Below are 21,326 nucleotides of genomic sequence, written 5' to 3'. Positions count from 1 at the left end.
AAACTGTTTGCATCGCCCAGGGACCTTATATTCCAATATTTTTAAGTCTTCCTTTTAAAAAAAGAAAATATCCAACTCGATCACAATTTCAGAAGCATGGGAAGGAATCAAGTAACAGTTTTAAGTTTCCCCAGGTGTAAAACACAGGGAACAGTGTCTGGTAAATAGTATGGTATACCCAAGTGTTGGTTAAATAAATAGAAATAAATACCCACCCACCTACCAACCCAGGCACAACTGGAATGGAAATGACCCAGCAACTGACAAGGATTAATAGCACAAAGAGGATAGTGGCTTATTTTCTCTTTGGCCAGTTTCCTACCAGAGAGCAGCCCTGCTTCTACTTTCCTCAGTTTCATGTACTCCAGTTCATACCATGGAATCTAAACTCTCAAGTGGTTTGGATTAGAAATTGCAGCTACAACCTCTCACTCATTGCATGGGCCTCATGTTACATACATATGTTTCGCTTCATTTTTCAAGATGGAACCCAACCAAAATACTCTCCTGCTGTTTAAGAGGGAAAATTCATCTGTTTTAAGTGAAGTCATTTGAAGTGGCCACTCTTTGATACCAGGCATAATGAACAAGGAAGTTTACCATGAAAGCCACTAGCTTCTTATTTGTAATCAGCTTTTGTTTTTTTCCATCCAGCAATATCATACATCATACCTTGTTGTATGTTGTTACAACATGGGCTGCTCAGGCAAGCATAGTCAGTGACTTTCTGGTACTCAGTGCACAGAGCTGTAGATGACAAAGAAATGAGGCATACCCTTATTCAAAGATCCAGTGTCACCAGGGTACACATTTCCTGAAAGACAGCCTCTATGGGAATTCTACAGACAGTGTCATCGGGTAGAAGAGATGTTTGCGGTGGGAAACTGAGCTGTGTCCGGTGGCTTGCTGTGGTAGAGACACCATTTTGTCTGGTAAATATTTAGCTAGTAAAGCAAGAAGGGAACCTTCCCCTATATCCTATGCAAGCATCTATACTGCCTAGGTTTGAATCCCACCTTTTCCAATTTCTAGTGGTGCAGCTTTGGGCAGGTTAGGTATCTTTGTACGTGTTGTCACATGTAAAATAAAAGTAGTACTTATCCCATAGCATTTTTATAAGATTATACACGGTTAATATTTGCAAGGAATCAGGACAGTGCCTGCAGCCTGGCATTAAATCCACTGTGGAATTGTGAGCGATACAACTCTTTTGTTGCCAGTTCAGATCCACCAAGCCACTCCTTGGAAATCCAATGGGGGCAGTTGCACGCTATTGTAAAAGGTCACTATGAGTTGGAATCGACTTGACAGCAGTGGGTTTGGTTTGGTTTTTGGTTTAGTAAAGCAATGCTGTTTATGATTGTAAATGCTACCAGTTGGGAGAACTCCTGATTTGTTTAAAAGATGAAAAACTATGTATCTTAAAATCGTGAAGCACAGTAGTAGGTAAATTAATAAAGAAAATCCTGGACCAGGAAAATTGAATATTCAGAGGCAATATGAACTAGGTCCTTGCTGGAATAGTGTGGGGGGGGGGAAAGCTACTTGTGTTTGTGGGTTGTGTATTCATTTCCTAGCACTGCCCTAACAAACTGCTACAAACTTGGTGACTTAAAACAACAGACATTCATTCTCTCAAAGTTCTGGAGGCCAGAAGTCTGAAATCAAGGTATTGGCAGGGCTGGTTCCTTCTGGAGTTTTTGTGGGAGATTCCATCCCATGCCTCTCTCCTAGCTTCTGGTGGTGCAGGCTTTCCTTGGCTTGTAGGTGCATCACTCCCATCTGTCTCTGTCTTCACATAGCCTTCTTTCCTCTGCAGCTCTCCCTCTCTGTGTGTGTCTCCTCTTCTTATAAGGATACCAGTCATTGGATATAAGACCCACCATAATTCCAGGATGATTTCATCTTGAGATCCTAAACTAATTACATCTGCAAAGACCCTATTTCCAAATGAGGTCACCTCCTGAGGTTCCGAGTGGACATAAATTTTTGGGAGGCATTATTCAATCCATGACACATGATTATCTAAATTATATAATTAGCAACACTGTTCTAAGCAAACTGTGAAATTATCGAACGTCCGAATCACTTCTTGAGCATTCCAAGAAGTTACTAAAGCATGTTTCTCTCATTTTTAAAAAAATCAGGTTTAGAGCTGCCTCCGTTAGGGACTTTCCAGGGTCATTTGATAATCTCATTAAGGCCTGATGGCCAACAGGAAGGGCAGTCACTGATTGATGACTGTGTACGAATTCATCCTGGCCCTCTACATGGCTAGTCATTAGCTGTTGGGAAATATTTGACCTGAAGGTGCTTGTTTGTGATTAGAAACCTAGAGCAAGAATCACCGTTAACATTTCCCAAGCCTCACTTTTCTGCTGACTCTGTGCCGAAGTCTCATGCTACTTTACTGACATTGTAATTACTTTTTATTTTTTATTTTATTTTTTTACAATTGTATACAACTTCTATGGGAAATCAACACTGGTTGTGAAGATTTAATTAGGTTTTTGATTTTAATCACTTCTTTCATATTTATGCTTTCTTCAGAGTAGATTGAAGATGCTCTCGCTGATAGTTTGATTCTCTGGGCACAGGGTCTGCCTTTATGTGTTTTACAAATAAAGCTTTGCCGTAGTGTTTGTTCCCTCCAGTAATTGAATTTTGCTTCCTCCAGCACTTAAGATAGTATGACGGGAAAGGGCAAGAGAAAAATTCAGAATAATAGAGATTTTGAGGAAGGCCTGTCTGCGTTGATAAGAAGTCTGAATTGCGGAATATTTTTAAGCTACTTTTGTTACTTTGAAGCACATGTGACAGAAACCAGGCAAAGCCTTAACCAGTAGGAATCTTTGGAGAAACCTGTTTTAACGAGTAGATGAGATTGCTTACAATTCACATAACGATTTATATGTAAATGGCGTATCTGAAAATCACAAGGGTGCTTGAGGGCATTCAAAAAATGTTGTCTTTCATTAATAATGTCTAAACATTGCCTCTACAATCTTATTTACATTATTTCTATCAGAGCCAAGGTAATCTCTCCAGCCTGGAATAGCCAGAGTTGGTGTATTAGTTATATATTATAATTGCATAATAAATTATCCCAAAACTTGGATACTTAAAACAATAAACATATGTTCTCTCATAAAGTTCTGAGAGTCAAGAACCTGGAAGTGGCTTAGCTGGGTAGTTCTGTTTCAGGGTCTCTCAAGTGATTGCTGTTAAGCTTTTGGCTGGGCCTGTAGTCTGTGAAGATTTCACTGGGGCTGGAGGACCTGTTTCCATATTCAACTCATGTGACTGATAGCAGGAGACTTTATTTTAGTTCCTTACCCTGCGGGCCTCTGCACAGGGCTCCTCTTGACACGGTTTTCCCCACAGTGAGTGATAACAGAGAGAGAGGAAGAGAACAGGCATCACTGTCTTTTATGATGTAATCTTGGAAGTGACGTACTATCCCTTCTGCCTCCATATTGCTACTGTCACACAGACTAACACTGGCTCACTATGGGAGGGGACTGCATAAGGAGTCTGCTTACAAGGTCACTTATATGGCTGTTGGAGGAGACTTCCCTTCTTCACCACAGGGCTACTCATGCAAGATTTCCCCAAAGTCAGTGATTTGCGAGGGAGTGAGAGCAGCACCCAAGATAAAAAAAATCTCAGAAGTGACACACCCTCACTTCTGCCATATGCTGTTGGACATGCAGAGTAACCTTGGTATAATGTAGGAGGGGACTGTCTTAGAGGCTGGCTACCATAGTTGTCATGTGTCTTAGTTACGTAGCGCTACTGTAACAAACACACCACAAAGTGGGTGGCTTTAAAGAACAGAAATTTATTGTCTCACAGTGTTGGAGGCTGGAAGTCCAAATCAGGGCATCAGCTCTAGGGGAGAGTCCTTCCTTGTCAGTAGCCCTGGTTTGTTGACAAATTGTCATATGTCTTCTCTCTGTGTGTATTTCTCTGCGTGTCTGTTGTGTTCTCTTATAAGACGCCATTCCAAAGGGGTTAGATTTAGAACCCACCCCAATTGTCATATGACATCTCATTAACATAGCAAAAGAAAACCCATATTTCCAAACAGGGTCAGATTTACAGGTACAGACAGGGGTTAGGACTTCAGTGTATCTTCTGGGGGGCCACAATTCGATCTGTAACAATGTGTAACCAGTCAGATATGCTCCCTTCCTAGAACTGACATTTGAGTAGAATGACAGATTCAGAAGGTGGGATTACTCACTCAGGTCCAGCCATGGGAATCATTCCACCTATTGCTAGATAAGCTCACTCTTGCTTCTGCAAATTGCTAATAATCTTCAAAAAAATTCTCGCTAGGTTAGTGCAGGTCAGTACCATGTGATACAACATGATCATGGATGTGATACCAGGAGGGTGAAGTTGATGGAACCGATATTTCGCCCACCACAGGTTTACAGGAGTTTTTTGCACTATTCTGAATGCGACCTTTATAAACATTTGAAAGTATATCAAAGTAAAAAGTTACAAGATGATACGCACAGCTCAGGAAGTTGGAAAATGTAATGATAGCATTGCCCATGTTCTTGGTGGTGTCATATCCTCCTAAAAGCGTTGGGTCTGTTTTCCCTTCTCGTTACCTTCTAGGCCACCACCAGATCAAGCAAGGGACCTGTGAGGTGGTGGCCGTGCACAGGTGCTGCAACAAAAACCGCATTGAAGAGCGGTCCCAAACGGTCAAGTGTTCCTGCTTCCCGGGGCAGGTTGCTGGCACAACTCGGGCACAGCCTTCTTGTGTTGAAGGTAAGACCTTTCTGGCCACTTTCTTCAGCATTCAAAAGGACCTAAAACTACCAAGAACCTCCCTACTTTATTGTTTTTGCAACCCAAAGACTCTAAGGTTAACTTCCAGGTCAGTGTCAGTCCAAAAATGGATATAAATTCAATTCCAAAAATTTCTTGATAAATATGGTCAGTCTTTAATGAGAGATGCCAGTGAGAAGATACAGTACAGGACAATTGGAAGATGTGATTAAATTCTTCATCCACCTGTCTCTTCCAATACACCTACCAAAGGAGTGGCTTCCCCAGGTGCTCTCATTTCCCCTCTCTCAAACCCTGTACTCAAAAAAAAAAAAAAAAAAGCAGCCCAGTTTTCTCATTTCTTAATGGTATGTAATTAACATTTTTTGTTAACACTTATATTTTACATTTTATATGTTAACATCCAAATATACAGATTCATTAATGTAACATTCATGTATTTTTTTTTTTTTTAGTTTATTGTTTTACCAAATGCTTATAAAGCTTCCTCTGTAGAACAGCTTCCCTGAGAATGGTTTGGGATTCTATGTCATTCACTGGTAATCTCCAAAGCCCCTAGCAGAGCACTGGGCCAGTGGTTTAAATGAATGAAGGCAGGTGGTTGTAGGTGAAGGCATGGGATTGATTCCTTTTGCTGCCCCTGGCTTCTTCCAGCAGATTCTTGTTAGAATTAAGTATCAGTCCCCAGAGGGACAGATGCACAGGGTTAGCCCTTTAGCGGTTTCTCTACCTCGGCAAAACCTTTCTGAAAATGAACATTTCCATGTGTCTAATGCATGCAAAGGTCAGCAGTTAAAACGCAGACATTCTGAACTCCAGATCTTATGCACAGTCAACAGTAATAGCTGACTGTCCTACACCCCATCTCCCTTACCACGCACACGTGCACACTGTGTGGTCAACAGCGGTATGTATCAGCAAGATCTCAGCTGCCTTTGAAAGCAGGAAAACCAAAGTGGAAATTTCCAGGTCACGATTTCTTATCCGAAACCAGAGGGGCCAAATGTGTAGCCAACTTAAGCTGTTTTAGAAGGGTAATATAGTGCATTACATGGTCTATTATGTAAGAAACCTAGTGCGTTCGCTGGCAGCATCCATAATCACAGATATTAATATTTCTGCAGTGGAATATATGAATATTCATGTAGAATGAGATAAGGCAAAATGAAGAACCTCATGTTAACTCAAGTTGGGGTTGCTGCCATCAACCTTTCCATTTTTGAGTGTTTTTTGAATTTGGGAATTGTAGATAAAATTGTGGACCTATAAAAAGAGATGAAGATCTTTAGCATAAAAAAAAGGGATTTAAGAGAAATTTGCTAAGTTCCTAACCCTTAACCCAGATAAGACCGTTTAGTATATTTACCTTCTCCGTCAGTTGAAAGAAGATCAAATCATGCCCATTCTTTCTTTCCCCTCTCTCAAATCAGTCCACTTTTCTCTATCCCAGCTGCTACTTCCACAGTCTGGGGGCCAACATCTTGCCACATTTATCACTCCTGTTCTTCCAGTCTCCACCCTGTAGCCAGAATGAGTCCTTTATAAAAACAGAACTGATCATGGCACTCCCATACATAAAACCACACCTCTGTGGCTTCCTTTAAGATAAAATCCAAATTCCGTACCATGGCTGACACAGCCCTACATGATCCTGCGCCATCTCATTTCTCCCCTTTTCTGTTACTGTAGCCAGTCAAACTGGAGGCTTCCCATTCTCTTTCATCTCCGGGCTTTACATTTCTATTTCTTTGCCAGAATCATTGTCTACCTCCTCTCAGCGCACAATTTGTCTACTTCCCACTCTTTTTTCAAATCTGTATCTCCCCAAACTTCCAGTGAATGACATTTATCCCATTTTGTTGTATAAACTTGTAGAATGTGTTCCTTTCTCTGTAGACTATCAGCATGTTGAGGGCAGGGACTAGGTCTCTCCTGTTCACATCTCCCTCCCAATTGCCTGGTCCATAAAAAAAGCCAAAAGGAAACCATTTGCCTTTGAATTGATTCTGACTCATGGCAACCCTATGTGTATCAGAGCAGAACTGTGCTCTGTAGAATTTTCAGTGGCTGATTATTCAGAATTAGACTGCTATAGCCAAGGCTAAGTACATGACTGGGGGACAAAGGTACGTAAGTGAATTTTAGTACAGTGGAGAGCCGACTCATCACTAATTGGAGTTTGGTCTCAAAAGGTAACAACTGTGTATGTTTGCCTCTGTAGGTTTGAAATTTTTTCTAAAGGAATTTATGAATCATAACATACTATTTTTATACTCTATCAAGTCTAGAGTCCTTGGATATAAAAAGTCTTATATTTAAATAATGTTTTTGAATACTCAAAGCACTTTTATTGGTATCTGGAAGGTACTGATGGGATAGTGATTGCTATCAGCATCTTTGTCTTTGTTAAGAAAATAGTAATATCTTATGCTAAACTGGCTTGTTTTAAATTTCATAAATGACAAAATACCTTTTGGCCACCACCCTAGGGGGTCACTACATTTATCTGTTTATACATTTTGCTCTATGTTTGTATATTTAGAGATGTGTCTTCAGAAAATACATGATAGAATTCACATATGAATATGTATTTTACATAAATGGTAACATGCCGGACATTTCTTCATCCATCTTGTTTTATTCCTATCAATGTCAGGTTGTGGAGATCTTTGCGTGCCAGTACACACAGATGTAACTCAGTGTTTTAACTGTTTCGTGGTATTCTGTTGCATGAATATATCATGATTTGTTTAGTCTTCTTTTGATGGACATTTAATTTGTGTTTATGGCAAATAAAACAGACTCACCTGCTTCCCTAATGCCATAGGATCAGTAAGTGAGGGACCAACACTTTGGCATCTGAACAGAGTCTATGCAGCACTATGCAATAGAACGTTCTGTGATGATGGACGTAGTCTCTATGTGCTGCACTGCTTAGTATTGTAGCTGGCTTGGTTTGCCAATGCTGCCGTAACAAATGCCACAGGCGAGAGGCCTGAAAGAACAGAAGTTTATTTTCTCACTGTTCAGGAGGCTCAAGGTTCAAATTCAAGCCACTCACTCTAGGGGGAGGCTTTCTAGACTGCTAGTTCTGGGGGGACAATCCTTATCTCAGCTTCTCTACAGTTCTAGGTGTTCTTTGGAGATCTCCATGTGGCATCTGTCTTTCCCCATTCGTCCTTACTTTCTGATGCGCTGCAGCCATTTTTGAATGACCTTCAGCAAAATTTCACTTGCGTGTGATATTAATGATATTGTTCTATAACTTCCGCATTCAGTTGGATCACCTTTCTTGGGACTAGGCATAACTATGGATCTCTTCCATCCGTATTTCTTGGCACAGACGAGTGAGCGCCTCCGTCACTGCATCTGTTTGTTGAAACATCTCAATTGATATTCTGTCAATTCCTGGAGCCTTGTTTTTCACCAATGCCTTCAGAACAGCTTAGACTTCTTCCTTCAGTACCATCAGTTCCTGATCATATACCACCTCTTGAAATGGTTGAATATCGACTAATTCTTTTTGGTATAATGACTCTGTGTATTCCTTCCATCTTCTTTTGAAGCTTCCTGTATCGTTTAATATTTTCCCTATAGAACCCTTCACTATTGCAACTCGAGGCTTGAATTTTTTCTTCAGTTCTTTCAGTTTCAGAGTCTCTTCTGACATCCATTTTGGTCTTTTCTTTCTCTCCTGTCTTTTTAATGACCTTTTGCTTTCTTTATGTATGATGTCCTTCTTGATATCATCCCACAACTGGTCTGGCCTTCAGTGGTTAGTGTTCAGTGCATCAAATCTATTCTTGAGATGATCTCTAAATTCAGGTGGGATATACTCAAGGTTGTACTTTGGCTCTCATGAACTTGTTTTAATTTTCTGCAGTTATATAGAGGTTAGGATTTACAACACACATTTTTGGAGGACACAATTCAATCCATAAAACTATCCAATAACCAGGTGTAACTATTTTATTGAGTCCTTGAAAAGTGTCTGATGAGACTGAGGAAGTGAATTTTTAATTTTTTGCAATTAACATTTAAATGGGCACATTTGGGTAGAAGCTTCAATATTAGACAGTGCAGGGTAAGTTTTATATAAATATTTGATTTTTTTTGTATCAGTTGTGACCAGAGAAAACCACCCATCCAAAGATGAGATTGTGATTATGGCTTCATCTTTTTGTCCTCTCCAATTAGCATTGCCTGGCAAACAGTCGGTACTAAATTAAAAAAAAGTGTCTATTAAGTCAAAGTCACTGAGGAGGTATAGCAAGTTGTAGTTTAGGCTTTAGATGGGATGAGAGTCTGTTTTCATATTCTCCTGAACGTCTGTACCTCACCCGAATATGTTTCCATTAGGGATTATTAGGTTTACTTGCTTAGTCTTTATCCTGTAATAATTATGTGGTATCATGCTGTTAATTGGCATGTGGGAAGATCTAGCCTCTCCTGATACGTTCTTCTTATCTTATTTGTCAATAAGAATAGAGAGGATCTAACATGTAAAATTCACTTGAAATTTACATTTAAATTAAAACAAAGGTAAAAGATGTTGGAGCGGAGCACTAATTAATGTTGACATAGACATTGGAATATCCTTATGCATTTGGTTAATCCACACCACAGATACTTATCTAGTGTTTTTATTGCTTTTCCATAAAACCATGGCTTTTATTAGTCAAACAAAGAGAAAAATTCCCTGTTTTTCTTTTTCTTCTCCCAACAAAACTTTTGTTATAGTTAACTCATGAAAACCCCCTGAATTATTGAAATATATCTTTGGTATTCTTTTAGAGCTTGGGAGTAGGAATAGAGAATTATTTCAGTGAGCCTATGGTTACTTGAAGGAGCCCTGGTGGCACAGTGGTTAAAGCAATTGACTGCTAACTGAAAGGTTGGCAGTGGAAGCCACCAGTGTCCCCGTGGCAGCCTATTTTAGTTGGTATTTACAGCCTTGGAAACCGTGTGGCATCGCCATGAGTTGGAGTTCACTCAACAGCAGTGGGTTTGGTTTTTTTGATTGGTTGGTTTGGTATGGTTACTTGGGTCCTAAAACAGATAACTGCTTAGCTGTTAGGTGTTCTCGTTCTTTTTCTTTAAGTTGTCTGGTGGTGTATACGGGGCTGTTTTTGTGATGGGAACTCTATTCTATGCATTTATCAAAATACAGCTCAACAGATAGCAGGCAGTGGATTTATGATAAAATGAGATAAATGTGTAGTACAATGAAGCTTAATTTATTTTGTCAAAGTGAATGCTTTCTAAACATTGGGTGTAAAAAAGATTAATAACACAGAAGTTTAGGAATAGGTGGCAGTTACTTCTTAAAGCTTTTTTTTTGGACAATGCCTGAATTTCTTCTACTTTTCTGAGATGTCAGAATTTGCTTAGTTAAGGATGAGAGTTACTGTTTGTAATGCCAACAACTTTCATGGCTTTATGGACTATGTGAGGAGCACAGGGCCTTTCTTTAAATATCCATGCCACTTAAAAAAAGAAGTAGTTTTTCTCCGTGGCAGTCAGGTAAGTGACAGCAAGGATTACTTTACAAAAGCTCTTCGGAAGATGGGAGGACAATATGTTAGTTCATCCATCACATTTTAATTTAGCACCTTTGTGTCTGGTGTGGAAGAAAAATTGCATTGGACAATGTTAAAACAGGCAAGGATGACTTTTACTCAGAAAGCATTATGGGGAGGAGCCTTGGTGGCACAACAGTTAAGCTTTTGGCTGCTAACTGAAAGGCTGGTGGTTTGAGCCCACCCAGCAGCTCGGCAGGAGAAAGACCGGGTGATCTGCTTCTGTGAAGATTACAGCCAAGAAAACACTATGGGGCAGCTCTGCTCTGTCACATTAGGTCACTAGGAGTTGCAATCACTTCAGCAGCACAGAACTGCAAGGCAAAAGGGAGAGAGAACCATCCTAGTGGGAGGGAAGGAGACCAGAATTAAGTCTTAAAGTTCCTACTCTAATGAGAGGCTGTGGTAGTTCATCACACCGGAACAAAGTTTTGGTTTGTGAAAATAATCCTAATCCATGGTAAACCACCATGCCACCTCTATTCCATGTGTTCCTTCCTGCTTTCTGCCTGGGCAGTTCCACGCATGAGCGCGCTCGTTCGTGCACGCATGTGCGCACACACACGCCACGGAAATCTGTGCTGATAAGGTGACCTGTTGAATTCAGAGATCCTAAAATTCCTAGGATGCTTTAGATGAACTTTTATCATAATACTGCATATCCTTTTTTTTTATTAGCATATTCTGTTTCACCCACTTACTTAGAATGTAAATTCCCAGAAGGCAGGAATTAAGTCCTAAAATTTAACTGAATCTAAGGCCTCTAGCATTAAGGGTTCTGTTGACTTCATCCTCTCTCGTCTTCCACCATTTCCGAGCTAGACCTGACTACTTCCAGTCCTCAAGTTTGCCCTTCCTCACCTTCTCTAACCTGGTAAACGCATGCCCCTGGCTTCTCACGGGCGCAATTCTTGACCCCATCTCTTCTCCTGTGGAGGCCTTCATTTATCAGAGTTTGTCTACCTCAGTCTAATTATTATCCTATCCTTCCCTCCTCTCCCTTGTAGCTATGACACACCAGTGACAAAGTTGAGTTTTACTGGAGCTCCTTGTTGAAGAAAATCCCTCACTCTTTTGTGTGCCTTTAGAATAGGCATTTCCTTTCTTTATCTCCCCTTGGGTCTCTTAGGATCCATGTGGACTTATCCCACTAGTCAGTCCACCTAACTTTCTGTTATTAAAAAGGTTTAAAAAGGTTTCAAACTTCCTTTCTGGGGAGTAGGAACTTAATTCTCTCATTCTGAGCTGAGTAAATTTCTATAACCATAGGCTAATATTTCTCAACCAAGGGCAATTTGGAGGACACTTGGCCATGTCTGGAGATATTTTTGGTTGTCACACTGAGGGGGGAGATGCTTCTAGTACCTAGTAGGTCAAGGCCAGGGATATTGGTAAACATCCTATAATGTTCAGGACACTTCCCCACAACAAAGACTAGGTTGTATTTATGACAAAGAAAACATTCTCAGTGACTGACTGAATTACTTCCCTCTTATGATTTTTTATGATAGGATTAGTGGTTGTTAGGTGCCATCAGTCAATTTTTGACTCATAGCAGCCTCATGTGACACAGTAGAACCACCCCATAGGGTTTTCTAGGCTGTAATCTTTACGGGAGGAGGTTGCTAGGTCTTCTCCCATGAAGCTTCTGCGTGGGTTTGAACTGTCAACCTTTCAGTTAGCACCCGAGCGCTTAACTGTTGCACCACCAGGGTTTCTTAGGATCTGTGATAAAGACTTAATTATTTGGCATTTGAGCAAGTCTCCAAATGTCAGTAATGTCAAAGTTGAGAAACCCTTCCATAGATGCACCCACTCTATGTGGACGTGCTTGTGCAAGACCACGCTGAGCTGAGAAGACAGACCTAGACCACAGAACAGCTTCCTTAATCTTCCTGTCCATACTTTCAGTGTAAAAATACACTTTTTAGAAAAACCTTAACTCTGTAAGTACAACTAAATAAACTAAGTCAACATATGGGAGACCAACTCTGGAGAAGTGAACCAGTTTTTTGATAGTCTCATTTTAAGGTGGACTTATCTAAATAGCTATATAAATACGTACCATGTTTTATTTAACCTAGCAGTACTTATTTGAGAAAGACATAAAAAAAAATAAAACCTAATCGATGTTATACAATTGAGAAAAAGGAACGTGAGCCAGAAGCAGAATAGCCAATTAGTCATGTTAAAATCTCACCTAGAAGACAACATTGTAGAATGTACTTAGTTGCTCCCATAAAACCAGGGCTTCAGTGTCTTTTTTTTTTTTATTCCTTTCAGGTTGGCAGCTTGAAAATAGGGATATTATGTGTTTTCATAAGCCAGAAAGGCTTGGAGCTTTTTAAAGAATAAGAATTTTATCTTAAAAATAGAAGTGACAAGACACTTTCTCATTTAAAGTGTATTATGCTATTTTGTAACAAGAAAAAAATATATGCCTCCTACAAACTTATTTTCCTGTGGAGACAAGTTTCAGTTAAGTGGGCAGATTTTCTCAAGTTACTTTAATAGAATCCTACTTCTGGGTCCTTTGTCTCAGCTCATTTTCTGCAAGAACATTTGCTATTAAATCTTTCACAAAGGAACTCTATCATGGATGAAGTATCTACTTATATTGTTGTTAGGAACCACCAATTCAGTTCTGATTCATAGCGACCCCAGGTACAACAGAAGGAAACACTGCCCAGTCCTGTGCCATCCTCACAGTAGTTGTTATATTTGAGCCCATTGTTGTAGCCACTGTGTCAATCCACCTCTTTGAGGGTCTTCCTCTTTTTCCCTGACCCGCTATTTTTACCAAGCACCATGTCCTTCTCCAGGGACTGATCCCTCTTGAACACATGTCTGAAGTATATGAGATGAAGTTTTGCCATCCTTGCTTTGAAGGAGCATTGTGGCTGGACTTCTTCCAAGAGAGATTTGTTCGTTTTTCTGGCAGTCCAGGGTATCTTCAATATTCTTGCTAACACCTTAATTCAAAGATGTTAATTCTTCTTTGGTCTTCCTTTTCATTCTCCAGCTTTTGCATGCTTATGAGGTGATTGAAAATATGGCTTGGGTCAGCACACCTTAGTCCTCAAAGTGACGTCTTTGCTTTTTAGCACTTGAAAGAGGTCTTTGGCAGCAGGTTTGCTGAATGCAATGTGTCCTTTCTTGACTGCTGCTTCCATGGGTGTTGATTGTGGAGCCAATTAAAATGAAATCCTTGACAACTTCAACCTTTTCTCTGTTTGTCATGAAGCTGCTTATTGGTCTGGTTGTGAGGATTTTCGTTTTCTTTATGTTGAAATGCAGTCAATCCATATTGAAGGCTGTTAGTCTTTGATTTTCATCAGTAAGTGCTTCATGTTCTCTTCACTTTCTGCAAGCAAACTTGTGTCACATTCTTCTTTATATAGTCCAGCTTTTCGGATTATATGCTTGGCATACAGATTGAATAAGTATGGTGAGAGGATCCAACCCTGAGGCACACCCTTCCTGGTTTTAAACCACATCCTCTTCTGAATCCAGCTTGAACTTCTGGCAGTTGCCTGCCCATGTACTGCTACAACCGCTTTTGAATGATCTTCAGCAAAGTTTTACTTGGGTGTGATATTAACGATATTGTTTGATAATTTCCACATCCTGTTGTATCACCTTTCTTTGGAATGGGCACAAATATAGATCTCTTCCAGTTGGTTAACCAGGAAGCCATCTTCCATATTTCTTGACATAGTTGAATGAGCACTTACAGCACTATATCTGCTTGTTGAAACATCTCAGTTGGTATTTTGTGAATTCCTGGAACCTTGTTTTTTGCCGGTGCCTTCAGAGCAGCTTGGACTCCCTCCTTCAGTACCTTTGGCTCTTGATCATATGCTTCGTCTTGAAATGGTTGAATATTAACTAATTCTTTTTGGTATAATGACTTTGTGTATTCCTCCCATCTTCTTTTGATGCTTCCTGTATCATTTAACATTTTCCCTGTAGAAGCCTTCGCTATTGCAACTCGAGGCTTGAATTTTTTCTTCAGTTCTTTCAGCTTGAGAAATGCCGAGCGTGTTCTTCCCTTTTGGTTTTCTGTCTCCAGCTCTTTGCACAGGTCATTATAATACTTTGTCTCCTTGAGATGCCCTTTGAAATCTTCTGTTCATTATTTCTTCCCTTTGTTTTATCTGCTCTACGTTCAAGAGCAAGTTTCCGAGTCTCTTCTGACATCCCTTTTGGTCTTTTCTTTCTTTCCTGTCCTTTTGGTGATCTTTTGCTTTCTTCATGTCTAATGCCCTTGCTGTCATTTCACAGCTCGTTTTGTCTTCGGTTATTAATGTGTCAAATCTGTTCTTGAGATGGCTTCTAAATTCAGGTGGGATATACTTAAGGTTGTATTTTGGTTCTCCTGAACTTGCTCTTCTTTTCTTCAGCTTCAGCCTGAACTTGCATATGAGCAGTTGACGGTCTGTTCCTCTGTTGGCCTCTGGTCTTGTTCTGACTGATGATAACTGAGCCTTTCCATTGTCTCTTTCCACAGATGGAGTCAATTTGATTCCTGTGTATTCCATCTGGTGAGGTTCACTTGTATAGTCACCATTTATGTTGTTGGAAAAAGTTATTTGCAATGAAGAAATTGTTGGTCTTGCAAAATTCAATCATACAATCTCCAACGTCATTTCTATCATGAAGGCCATATTCTCCAACTACCGATCCTTCTTTATTTCCAGCTTTTGCATTCCAACCACCAGGAATTATCAGTGCGTCTTGATTGCATGTTTGATAAATTTCAGACTGTGGAAGTTGGCAAGAGTCTTCAATTTCTTCATCTTTGGCAATAGTGGTAGGTGGGTAAATTTGAATAATAGTCATATTAACTGGTTGTCCTTGTAGGCGTATGGATATTATCCTATCACAGATAGCATTGTACTTCTGGATAGATGAGGATAGATCTTGAAATATTCTTTTCGATGATGAACGCGACACCATTCCTCTTCAATTTGTCATTACAGGCACAGCAGACCATATAATTGTCCAACTGGAAATGGCCAATACCTGTCCATTTCAGCTCACTAATGCCTAGGCTATCAATCTTTATGGGGTCCATTTCATTTTTGGCCACTCCAATTTTCCTAGATTCATACTCTCCACATTCTGATTATTAATATAGATGTTTGCAGCTCTTCTCACTTTGAGCCGTGCCACCTCAGCAAATGAAGACCCTGAAAGCTTTGCTCCATCCACGTCGTTAAGGTTGACTCTACTTGGAGGGGAGCCCTGGTAGCAGTGGTTAAGAGCTCGGCTGCTTACCAAAGGTCAGCAGTTTGAATCCACTAGCCACTCTTTGGAAACCCTGTGGGGCAGTTTTACTCTGTCCTGTAGAGTTGCTAAGAGTTGGAATTGACTGGACGGCAAACAGCTTCAGCAACTTTGAGGAGGCAGCTCTTTCCAAGTCCTATTTTGTGTGCCTTCCGATTGAGGGGCTCATCTTCCAGCACTATACCAAACAATGTTCTGCTGTTGTTCCTAAGGTTTTCACTGGCCTAAATTTTCAGGAGTAGACTGCCAGGTCTTTCTTCCAAGTCTGTCTTAGTCTGGAAGCTCCACTGAAACCTGTTCACCATGGGTGACCCTACTGATATTTGAAATACCGTTAGCATAGCTTCCAGTATCACACAACACACAAACCACCACAGTATGACAAACTGACAGATGCATGGGGATCTACTTATAGGGGCACCTAACCCAGCGCATTATTCTGAAAGATATGGATGTGATTTTATTTTGCAAATAGAAATATTTTAAATCCTGGGGCAGCTTGCTATTTTAAGGGAGCATTTTCAAATCTGTCTTTCAAGGAATCACACCATATTTTCTGCTTAAGTGAAGGAAAACTGGTAAAGAAATAATTTAATGAGAGTCTGCTCTTATATAGGAGTCCCTGGGTGGTGCAGACAGCTAATGTGCTTGGCTGCCAACTGAAACGTTGGAGATTCCAGTCCCCCAGATGCACCTTGGAAGAAAGGCCTGACAGTCTACCTCTGAAAAATCAGCTATTGAAAACCCTGTGGAGTCCAGTTCTACTCTGACACACGTGGGTGTCGCCGTGAGTTGGAGTTGACTCAGTGGCAACTGGTTTGGTTTTTTGTTTTTGTTCTTTGGTGCTGCTGCTTTTCTGTGTATTTAAATCTTTAAACAAAATCCTAGGCAAATAATTTCTTAAAATTTTTTCCCTTCCTCGAGCTTCCTATCCAGTTGTTGGCCTCATCTTCCTTGCCTATGCGTCTAGTAAGAAGTGCTGACATTTCTCTGCTGTAGAGTTGAGGCAATCTGATTCATTCCATTTCCTCAGCAGTGAATTTACTTCTAGTTTCTCATCTCACTCACACATCAACCAGCCTTCTCTTTTAGCCTCTTCTCTGGCCCAAATTCTTGCATCTTTCCCTGCCAAACTACTGTGCCAGCACTCAGGTTTCTCTGCCTCACTGTACTGCTTTCCTCAGAAACCTTCCATGGCTCCCTTCTGCTTAGACAATCAAGTCTAATCTTGCATTGGTCCCTAGGGCTTGCTTCCCAGATCTCTCCTCAGCTGAGCGTCCCGGCTTCCCTGACCTCTCACTTCAGCCAGGTCATTCATCACCCAGTGCCACTCCTGCCTGCGCTTGGACAGCTACCTCTCAAGACTTCTTTTGCGTCTTCCATTTTTCAAATATTGCGAGGTCTTCATTTCCCAGTGCTGAGTAAGTTTGTTTAAGGGACAGTTTGAGATAAAAAAATTTTAATTTCAGTGTAACTCTGTAAATATAACTAAACTCTGTCAACATTTATATAACTTTTCAAGTCCTGCAGATGGGACTTTAAATTGAGGGTTTGGAACCAAATCATCTCTTATTTATCTTTATGCCCGCTCGGGACCAACCCCAAATATTCAGAAATTCTGACTTGATTACTAATACTGTGGTGAGACTCTCGGTAGCACTTATTAATCTAAAATGTTATTTTAAAATGTGATATAGTACAAAGACTGCGTAACAGGGAGGAAGAAAATCTCGATTCTAATACCTCCTCCTCATGCTGCTTAATGTTGTAGGTAGCTCTTGTTTTTATTTCTGGAACCATCTGCCTACTCCTTTTGCTTTTCAAAGTTGTTGGGACAGTCTAAAGAAGAACGGTAGGTAAAAGTGCTTTGGAAAGTGAGAAAGTAACAAAGCTTCATAAAGTTTTAAGGTGAGATTGTTAAGATGTTTGGTGCAGAAAAGAATATAACATTCTCAGGCTTTGACCCAGTGCGTCCATCCAGTCAACTTTAGTGACAGACTCCGACAGATAACCCATTTCGCTATATTTCTTCCTCAGGGCTGGCACCTCCTGATTTAAACAGCAAATGGTTCTCCCAGATCATGAATCTACCTTACTTAGGTGCTATTGGTTTTGGCGGAATTATTGCATAGATTACCCCAGAATTGGGAGCGGTGGCCATGTGTATGGAGGACACCGTGTCTGGTCACTTCAGCCAATAATAAAATCAGCCTGTGTCCTCATCCTGCCACATAGCGTTTGCTCAACTGGGAAGAGTTTGAACAGGGGCAAGTTAACCAGTAAGCCTGGTACGCACTGACTTAGAGTAAGCAAGCTACCTTATATAGTCGAGTAAGGAAACACAGTTAAGCCCGTGCATACCTTGATTACTGGATAATCCGTCCCTGGCTTTAAATGCAGTGCCTTAGTGTTAAGTTACTTACTTTTGTTGCAGCCTCTGTATAAGGAGTTGTTTCTGCTAGAGATCCATGGTGTGAGGGCCGGGGTGTATTTAAGGTAAGCTGTGGGCTCTAGCCGGAAACCCTGGTAGTGTAGCGATTAAGAGCTACGGCTGCTAACCAAAAGTTCGGCAGTTCGAATCCACCAGGTGCTCCTTGGAAACCCTATGGGGCAGTTCTGCTCTGTCCTATAGGGTCGCTATGAGTCAACTATGAGTTGGAATCTACTCACAGCAACGGGTTTGGTGAGCTCTAGTGTTTGACTGCCTCCATCCAAACGCTGACATGACTGCTTTCAGACTCCATGGCCTTGGACAAGTCGCTTAATACCTCAAGATCTCATCTCTATAAAATGCAGGGAAATAACCGTTTTTGCTGTTATAGTAAAATTTCAATTAAAAAAAAAAAAACCAGTGAAGGCAATTAGCAGGATATCTAGCCCTCAAAAAGGTGCTTGTCATCTTCCGTAAAGATTATAGCCTTGGCAACCCTATGGGACAGTTCGACTTCAGTCGCTGTAAGTCGGAATTGACTTTGGCAGTGGGTATTAGAATTTCTACAGCTTTGCTTGAAGCTGAGTTGCTGCTTCAATTAGAAAAACAGGGTTCATGCCCCTTCACCCTAAACTGTGTCCTGTACCAGCCCGTTGGCTGGGCTCACCCTTAAAGTCAATCACAGCCTTTTTGCCCTCTGACTCTGTGTGAATAGCCAACCAAAGCTGATGGAGTTTCCCTCTACTTCTCAGCCTGGGTCTGAACCCAGGGTACTAGCTTGTGCTTCGTGGGCTTAAAACAGAAATCATTTTGCTGGCAGACTGTTGTGGAAACAGTGAGGTAAGGAGAAGGTGAATTCCACAGGTGAGCTAATCAGTCTGGAATGTAGGAATGTGAGGGACTGCCAGCCCCACTCACTGTCAGTTGGCTTCTAGAGATTAACTTTATTTGGTCACTCAGCACTTACCGGAAGGGCGTGAAGAGATGAGCTCCATGTAATCAGTTGCTCCATAGGGTTTTCAATGACTGATTTTTCAGAAGTAGATTGCCAGGCCTTTCTTCTGAGGCATCTCTGGGTGGGCTCGAACCTCCAGCCTTTTTGTTGCAGTGCATCAAAATGCCCAGCGCATTAACATTTGTCCCACCCAGGGGTTTCCAAGCTTCATGCGTGAAGGCCATTTTTATTGCTTTCAGTCTTTGCTTTTGGTGGCAAACAGCATTAGACTTCACAAATCTGCAGTATTAATGCCCACCATTGTAGCCTGTGCCCAAAGGTGACGACCATAATAATATTTTCTGAGAACACAGTGACAGGCCTACGTAAGAAGAGTTTCCCACAAAGGATTAGCTTTATCTCTAAGACATTTCAGGAAAAAGGTTCTGTTTTTGTTCCCATTTTACAGATGAAGAAACTGAGGTTTGAGAAGTTAAATAACTAGTCCAACATCAGTTAGAAATCAAAGTAGCACAGCTAGATTCAGACGCAGGAAGCCCTACACCCAAGCTTCAGATCTCTCACTATCTATGTTAAACTAGGATAGCCAACTGCAAAGAACAGATGTTTTATTTTGTACAGTATAATGCTCAGTGGGTTATTTACATTTACTTGTTATTGTTAGGTGCCCTCGAGTCAGCTCCGACTCATAGCAACCCTGTGTACTTAGGGTCAAACAAACGTGATTAGTAATCTTTGAATTCAGCGTACTAACCCATGTCGAAGGAGCTCTGGTGGCGCGACAGGTAAGCGCTTGGCTGCTAACCAAAAGGCTGGCGGTTTGAACTCACCCTGAAGCTCTGCTGGAGAAAGACCTGGCGATCTGCTTCCATAAAGATTACAGCCAAGAAAACTCTATGGGGCAGTAGTACTCTGTCACATGGGTCACTGTAGTCAAAATTGACTCAATGGCACCTAACAACAGTCCATTTCGAGCTTTATTTTGTCTGCATTTGGAGGAAGAAAAGTGTCATACATATCATCTGGCCTTCCTTTTCCAGCTTCCATCGTGATCCAGAAATGGTGGTGTCACATGGATCCCTGTTTGGAAGGAGAGGACTGTAAAGTGCTGCCTGATTACTCAGGTTGGTCCTGTAGCAGTGGCAATAAAGTCAAAACAACAAAGGCAAGTATAGACAAAAACACAGCTGTCATTTATAACTTCAGCACAGTGTTAACTGTGGGGTTTCCCGCCTTGATTTAACCCTGCCACTGAGAAAACAACATTATTTCACATTGATAAACCTGGCTTTCTCGAGGCTTTTGACAGGAGTAGTGCCACCCTTTTCGCAAAGCTCATTTCCCAGAGTCACCCTTTGTGTCAGATTTTATAGATTAGTGATTTGGTGGGTGAACTCGTTATTTTCAGCAGGACCACTAAATTCATTTCAGTTCCTTCATGAGCCCGATTTAGAGTTCAGGTTTAAGGGCTGACAGGCAGTGTAGCAAAACACCACCAAGGCAAGAATCCACATACAGATGATATACTAAAGTAGAAATATCTACTGCCTTAAAGGAAATTTAATGGCGAATGGTGGAAGACTCTAATTCAAATCTTTTAAGCCAACAGTCTCCTCCTCAAATGATCCTTCTTCCAGTTCTGTCTACTCTTTCAAGCTAAGAAACCTAGCTTCTTCCTCATCTCCTCATGTCCAACTATTACTTCATCCTTGGGATCTGCGTCCCAAGTCTTTAGACGACTCTGTGTCACCATACATAAAACCTTGTCCAGCCGGCTATCATGTGCTATCATGTCTCCCCTGGGCTCCTGCTCCCTTCTAGTTTCTAGTCTGTTCTCCACACTATGGGTACAATAACCCTTGTGAAATGCAAACTTTCCGAGCTAGTTCTCCCAGAAATCTTTCAATGGCTTCCCACTCTTGGTCCACTAGCCCCTCCACAGTCTGGCCTGTGTCACCTGGCTAGCCACCTCCTCTCCACTCTCTCTGCACCAACCACCACAGCCTTCTCTTGTTCTTCTTGCCACAGTGTCTTTGCTGTTCACACTGCATGGAAAGTGCGTCCCTCCCTTCTTTTCTAGTTAATCATCATTTCTGCAGGGAATTGTCCCCTGACTGGCGTCATGAGTCCTGCACCTCTGAGCAATTACTGTAGTTCCGTTTTACACGGGTTGGTATACCTATTTGCTTAACACTAGAGCTTTCTGTCCAGTAGGAGAGCTATGAGGTCAGGGTTTGTGCCTATTTTTTTCTTACCTGGCAGTCCC

General features: G+C 41.1%; 1 protein-coding gene across 1 annotated transcript in view; it reads left to right on the top strand.

Moving 5' to 3' along the window:
* TAFA4 (TAFA chemokine like family member 4) overlaps positions 1 to 20,303 on the top strand; it is a 130,680-nt gene extending 110,377 nt beyond the window's left edge. Inside the window, exons 4-5 of the mRNA XM_049863386.1 lie at positions 4,630 to 4,785; positions 20,101 to 20,303. Of these exons, the coding sequence (XP_049719343.1) occupies positions 4,630 to 4,785; positions 20,101 to 20,303 (359 nt within the window). The remainder of the gene's footprint in view (positions 1 to 4,629; positions 4,786 to 20,100) is intronic.
* The last annotated feature ends 1,023 nt before the right edge of the window (positions 20,304 to 21,326 follow it).

The sequence above is a fragment of the Elephas maximus genome, chromosome 20 (genome assembly GCF_024166365.1).
Source record: "Elephas maximus indicus isolate mEleMax1 chromosome 20, mEleMax1 primary haplotype, whole genome shotgun sequence".
Classification (NCBI taxonomy): Eukaryota; Metazoa; Chordata; class Mammalia; order Proboscidea; family Elephantidae; genus Elephas; species Elephas maximus.
The sequence above is the reverse complement of the archived record's forward strand: the minus strand, read 5'-3'. Positions and strand labels throughout refer to the sequence as shown.